Source organism: Neodiprion fabricii, chromosome 6, assembly GCF_021155785.1.
Source record: "Neodiprion fabricii isolate iyNeoFabr1 chromosome 6, iyNeoFabr1.1, whole genome shotgun sequence".
NCBI classification, from domain to species: Eukaryota; Metazoa; Arthropoda; class Insecta; order Hymenoptera; family Diprionidae; genus Neodiprion; species Neodiprion fabricii.
In genome coordinates, this window is record NC_060244.1 from 28,193,341 (window position 1) to 28,200,165 (window position 6,825).

At 45.3% G+C, this 6,825-nt stretch overlaps 2 protein-coding genes across 2 annotated transcripts in view; both read right to left on the reverse strand.

Moving 5' to 3' along the window:
* LOC124185716 (histidine-rich glycoprotein-like) overlaps positions 1–5,460 on the reverse strand; it is a 48,434-nt gene extending 42,974 nt beyond the window's left edge. Inside the window, exons 1-2 of the mRNA XM_046576751.1 lie at positions 4,895–5,460; positions 4,053–4,128 (exon numbers count right to left, since the gene is read on the reverse strand). Coding sequence (XP_046432707.1) covers positions 4,053–4,128; positions 4,895–4,965 — 147 coding nt within the window. The 5' untranslated portion in view covers positions 4,966–5,460. The remainder of the gene's footprint in view (positions 1–4,052; positions 4,129–4,894) is intronic.
* A 6-nt stretch (positions 5,461–5,466) lies between these two features.
* On the reverse strand, positions 5,467–6,675 carry LOC124185582 (protein DPCD). Its single transcript, XM_046576457.1, has 4 exons — positions 6,612–6,675; positions 6,199–6,404; positions 5,658–5,891; positions 5,467–5,571 (listed from the first exon to the last, which is right to left on the reverse strand). The coding sequence occupies exons 1-4, from the start codon at positions 6,673–6,675 to the stop codon at positions 5,467–5,469; spliced, it is 609 nt and encodes a 202-aa protein (XP_046432413.1).
* Positions 6,676–6,825: the final 150 nt, after the last annotated feature.

Here is a 6,825-nt window from a genome sequence, read left to right on the forward strand (position 1 = left end):
GAAAGAGAAGGAGACAAGTTGTGAAAATGTGTAAAACGCCGTTGTAATGAAACGCGGCGTATTGTGTCTATGCTAATGTGCTCCTTTTTCTCGGTCCATGCGTCGCATGGGAAAAGGGAAGAGAGAAGAGACAGACCGAAGGGACATACGCCAGATTTGGTGGACAACGTGGGCCCCGCGCTCACGCGAAATATCTATAAATTTGAGGACCAAGACTGAGAATGTACGTTCAAAATGATATACCTGCCTACGCTCGAGGAATTTATGGGAATTCGCTCGCTCGAAGCGCCGTTTTTCGGATACCGTCCGCCGCACGGTTCGAGCGCAACCGAAACCCTGAGGGGGGTTTGGTTTTCGGACTAAGAGCTCATGCGACAACGATGTGTCCCCACCCCCATCACCCGAAAAGCTCGATTAATTCGGATCGTCCGAAGGAGAAGAAGCCGGTGAGAAACGGGATGAAATTCCGAAAAACACACCGCGAAGCGTCACTAAATCAAAGAGAGCTCGAAACGCGCGCCTCCAAGAAGACTTGCAGGGCTGCAGCGCGATCGGAGCAGGAGATGATAACGATCGCTTCAGGATCATACCAGCGATGATTCGGAGAGAGGGTGAGGAAAGTGCCCGCGAGTGTCTCGGCTTCGTCCTCCCGGTGATTCCCGCCTCCTGCGGGATCTGATATCAATCGAGAGGCCAAATTGGTGTATTGTTGACCGGGGAACCCCCCCCCGCGTTATAAACAAGCGTGATGTATGCGCAGAGTCTCTTTTCGAAAGCGGCGAATCACAGGGACCGTTCTCTCCTCATCCTCTACCGATTTTTTTCTGGTAAATAAGAAAAGAGACGAGAGGAGAGGAGACTCTGCGAGTCGAGTCGAGTCGGTGATCTATCGCGCTCACGCTGCGCTCACCGAGACGGTTATTGAAATATTGGAATTTCTCATGGACACCTCGTGCTGCTCCCCCCTATGCGTATACCGTATACCTCAGCCTATCCCTAGTGACGGCTTACTCAACACCGCTCGCTTACTAGCCGCGACTAACTCGATCCTCGACTCCTCGCCTCCAGTCAAAAGGAACCTCGAAATTAAGGGGACAAGCATCATATGCCAACTCTGACAAACGAGGTATGGAACCATGGTTCGGGTCGAGATGTAACCATTTCGACGATGGAGCAAACACTTCGTTGTTTCGGATTGAAATAATCGATTCGATGCCGCAAATCGAGGCTGAATCGTTTCGAGACTCGTTTTAATTTTTAACCGATTATCGGTATTTGGTAACAACTTTGAATCGGTGTGAAAGCAAAAAATTGCTATTACGTTCCTTTTGTTAGCAAACAGCAAATAGACCGTTCAAGTCTCAGTTCGAATCCAATTATAAGCTGAAGCTTTTTTCGGATTGGTCGAAACCGTCAAGTTGAACCTTGACTGGAATACTGAGCCGAAGAATTTGGAGGACCCTACAAATTCGAAAGTCTTGAGATATAACTTGAAATCTTTTCAAGTGACGTATTCAACAGAATTATTACAACTTCGAGTGACTTTAAGTGATTTCTAATTACTTCATGTACACGACGACTCCAAGTGCGCAGGCCTCGTATGATTTTGAATAAATTTTAGCATATCTTCAAACGAATTATCGACTCTCTTAACGCATCGAGGTGGACACGTGGTTTCAAAAAGTGTCCACCCCTTTCAAATTGACTGTTAGTCAAGTGCAACGATGATAATTATACCCGAATCAACGTTTCGAGTATCGTAATAAAATTGGTAGTTCGATCGAGAACGCGGACAGATTTACTAATTTCGAGCGAAAATACCGAAGTTGAGGGTTTCGGAAAGGAAAACGAGCGCCACGAGTGATTTTGGTGACTGCTTGGCGAGTAAAACGAATATGTTAATGAATCGGTTGGTGGGAAGAGAAACAAGGTATAAGGTACGTTTGCCTCACAAGTCCCGCTGCACTCTCTCGCCCTAATTGATGAGAGCTCAGTGCTGAGTTTCGCAGGGCATAAACCATTTTTATACCTCACCTTGGCTTCAATGGCTGTCCGGGCATCTCATTAAAATTCGCCTCCATGCCTACTAATTGTGTGTAAGCCTGCCCGCGTGCATGTACAACTTTTGTGTATACCTGGCTAACCGCGGTGCTTTCTCGCGTACTGGGTGAAGACGATTTTCCCAAATTTCCTCATCTTCCTCCTCCATTTCCTCTTACATAAATCGACAGAACTGCATGTCGCACCCAAGTAAATCGTCTACTAATATCGAATGCCACGTTACGAATGCAGTTGAGGAAAAAAAAAAAGAAATGGTATACGCCGGAACTTCCGAGTCCCGATAAGTAAATAAGTAAAAAAAAAAGTGTCCAAAGCGGGAAAATAAGGCCGCTAATTGATTTTGGCGCCGGGGTCGCAAGTTTTACACATAAAACAAGGTGCGACGAATCCGAGAGGCTGCGTCGCTCCTTATTCCTTGGACCGAACAGATGGAAGAAATGTGCGCGTTGTGCCGGGTTTCTCGGGCCACCACGGGGAGCCTTCCCCTCGTTAATAGGGTCCGCCGAAAAAGTTGGTCGGTGGCCGTACGCGGGCTCGTGCACATACGCCTGGTGAACTAACACCAAGATGTTTTTGGACAGGCAACGATTAAATCGGTCGTATCTCGTGGCCGCGGCTCTCCTCGACGGGCGAAATCTCCTCTCTCGTAACAAAAGAATTATTCTTTCGCCGACCGCTGCGTCGCATCCGTGCGGAGATGAAGCTTTGCAACTGCACTGCACAACGGCGCGTTTCTCAAACTGAATAAAACTGCCTCCACCTTTTATCTACGGGCTTCTTTTACTGGACGCAGGCAAAAGAAAATTGATTTACGTCGATGTAAATCACCGAGTTGACGCCGGTGTCGACGGACCGTCGAATATCTTCGCGCGTGAAATTACACGCATCGACGGAACGTAAAAATGAAATACCGAAAGGGGGATGAGAGGAGAAAAAAATCGAAGACAGATAAAAGGAAGAAAGGGGGGCCCCTGGCGGTTGACGCCGTCGTTTAATTTTTTCAGACTCGTGTTTTCGCTGGCACGTGTAATGGTATACGCGGATATTTGCTCGCGACTATTGTCAGGAAAAACTTCCTTACTAGTCGAGGCTTTTTTAAAATTCTGTAGCTATTTCGATCCCGCCGTAAGATTCGTTGAAACAGAAGTATGTAATAAACGGCGTTATCGCCACGCGATATTGATTCTCATTTGATCATCACTGTAACTTTATGCGCACGTCGTTCGCCCTGAAATCTATCCCAATGAAAATACTTCGAAACGGCGTGCAGGAATAATAAGGTAGAATCTGAGGAGCGGCGCGGTAAAACGACAGGGGTCAGCGGCATCCCCGCGGTCCGCGTAGGGATGTGGTAAGGTAGTAAGGTAGTAAGGTAGTAGTTGGATAGGTAGGCAAGGTACCTGTTGCCTCGCGGCGAAGGGTGGAGGGCGAAGGGGCGAGGAAAGAGGAAAGAGGAGAGAGAAGGGGCGGACTATGGGGCATCGGAAACGCGTAAATCACGCGGAAGAATCGTGACAACATTAACGCACTTTTCGTGGTTTACGATTCGTTGAATCCGGCGCCGAGGCCGGCCCGGCGGGGGTCGCAGATGAAAAGGACCGACGCCCCGGCCCGGCAGTATTTTCGGTTATGCGCTATAATTCAATATTTTCAGTGCTCAACGGTCGACGCTTCGACGGACGCCTTCTTTGCCGTCGTTCTTATATATCCGATGCGTCTATCGGCCTCATTCATATCCACGTGTATTATCCATAGGCAATAGTCATTTGTCGATTATTCATTCGTTGTTCATTATATTCATGCGTGTAACGATCTGTTCGAACACGAAGAAAGGGCTATTCACTCGATTCACCAAATACATTTCAACTGAAACAGCTCTGCTTTCGTTGCGGTTATCGATGACCGGTGGAACAAACTTTTTTGCCCCTCATTTCTATCGTAACACGTGTATTATTAAAGTTTTTGAAAAATTCGATTGACGATAAACTCACCTCCTTCAGCGGGACTTTGAATGCGACTATTTTCGTTCCCTTGATTACATCACCGTACGCCTTGTACTCCAACCACCTGAAAATTAATCAAAGACAAATATATAAAAACACGTTTTCATTGATTAGTCGGGTCAACACGTCAGAAGGTGATAAACGTGCGTACTCTGACATACCGAGTGTACACATTGAAGCAGAGGATAATAAAACAAGCCTACATGTCTCGTACTTTTCTATTCCAAAAATAAATCCCAATACGAATATTTCGTCAAAAGAATTGTTCCTAAATTTTTTCTTTTGCACCTAGAAAAATTGTAAATATTCTACGAGATGTGTATCTGGGTAGCGAACGCATAGATATCAACGTTTTTTAAATCGGCATTCCCCCCGCCGATCATTTGCGTCTTGGCACCACGTGGTCGAGATGACAACGTTTATACCTAGTGTCGCCATCTCGTGTCGATTTCCTCGACATTTAAGCGGCGTGCCGGTAAATCGGCCGACTGACGCTCGACGAGCAGCCAACATTAGCCGCTCAAGCTTTCCCTCCACGCTCCCGATTGATATTTGCCAATATATTTGAGACTGTATTAAAGAGCACGTACGATCTGATTAGCGTACGCCAACGGAGATGCGAAGTCGAGTGCGAAGGATGAACGGTATTCGTTTGTCTTTTCATTGATGCCTAGCCGCTGTGAGGGAGGTCGAATAATCGGCACAAAAACATAACCTCAATACCACAATTGACCTCCATTTTCTTTCGGGTAAACATCGACGCATCGTGGCCATTGGCATTTGGCACAGTGCTAATTAATTTGGGATTTATATGAACAGTATTTACTCACCTTTCCGGCACTGATCTCGACATGGCTGTATGTGTATCACGGCTCAATGTTTCTTCACAGGATAAACTCATCACACCACCACCACCAATCTGATAGACACAACACTGCCAACAAAATTACAGCAAAAGCCACAACCACACACACGCGCGACAGCTGCCTGAACTGTGACGCGAGCCACGTTCGATATATCGATTGAATTGTTGCGACGCGCTGTCCGTTCCACGAAATACTAACTGACGTTCGAAACGCGGCGCGAAACAGTTACTCTAATATATTAATCCGAGAAGCAGACTAAATCGTTTAGGCGATCTCAGGCCTAGGGATGAAAAATACTTAAAATATTTACGAATATGTATACTGATTGAACAAATTTTCGTGCAAGTAAGCTTTGCTTACCAATTAATTAGTTTCAGATTTACGGAAAACGCAGTTACGTCGAAATTTTGCTAACATTTTGTCAACCGACGAAGTTTAAAATCATGGAATGCATTGATCATTTTTATTTTTTATGTCATATTATTCGGTTATTTATTTTCTTGTTTTCTTCTTTGCTTTTCCTCGGCTGTATTTGATCAGCTTGTTGGACATTGCACGTCACTTTCCTTTCTCGTTTTCAATTGCAGGATTTCTTGCAAAATTGTTTTCTCCAGGTCGATGAGAAGAGGCGGTTTTTTGTACTGTGATTAAAAAAAGAAGAATCAATGTACGTAAATAACAGAATATTCAAGAATTGCTCAAGGCGTTGCGACTCTATTGTCCCTACCGTGATAATCAAAGTATTGAACTGATGCGTGAAAGAAATTCTTTCCTGCTCTGGCTTCAGACCGACTCGTTCCAAGTCGGGAACACTTATTTTTTTGAAATACTTTTTATTACTCGTTCTGACGGTTATAGTTTTATCATTCTCCGCTGTAACAGAATACACGTCTTTTGGATAGGGTAAATTCCTGATCCTCCACTCCAGGGATACCTTTGTGATTCTCCTCGAGATGATTGGCTGAAATCAGCCAAATCATAAATCAATCGTACAATTTACCTTCAATTTTACTCTCTGTATCTTTTCACCAAATTTTCATCCAATAACTAGACCCGATTTATACAGAATTATATGTAGGAAGTGGTAAGTTTGAATATGTGCAATATATTTAAACCTCTGATTATCTACACCGTTATCCGATGAATAGAAACTCCGGCGATGTTAATTGCAGGATTGCGAGCCCTGATTCAATGTCTGTTGAATATTTTTACACAACTAGGGAAAAACAAGCAAAAGTGAAGATTGAAGAGAGAAGAATTCGACGTACCGTGTTGGAGCTTTCCCTGATGCCAGATACCTCCAGATTGTCGAGAGGTTTGGGATCTGGATCGCCAACCTCTACGGCCCACCCGACATCCTGTCCAAGTTTGCCCTTTTCTCTCCAGGCTCTGCGCGTCAGAACATTAGTATCCAAGTGATACTCCTCTACCATTTCCTTCCCATCTCCCATCATGAAGTGGACCTTTCTCTTCCCTAAATTCCATCGACACAGTTATAATTCGATCGATAACAAGCCGACGTGACCGTGACATAAAGCCCGTTGACATTTGACGGTTAGCAAGTGACACGTGTCCGTTAAATATCAAAACCGTCGATGTCATTCGGGGTATGTTATTCTACTAGAACATGTCAACGCTTTGCGACTCGACGATAAGATCGGGAGGAATTTTTCGCGCTTACCATCCTGAATTATCGCCGTTTTTTTAGCCTCTTGCACAGCTTTCAGCCACTGTTCCGCCGCCATTTGTAAATAATTTAACCATCGATTGTTCGTTGCTACGCAGCGGATACGACGACGCGACGCTAAGGTACGTGAAGTTGGCTTCAAGTCCACGAGCCTCGACGCCTTTCGTGCGTATCTGGTTGCCGTCCGAACAGTGATCAGGCGCAAAAA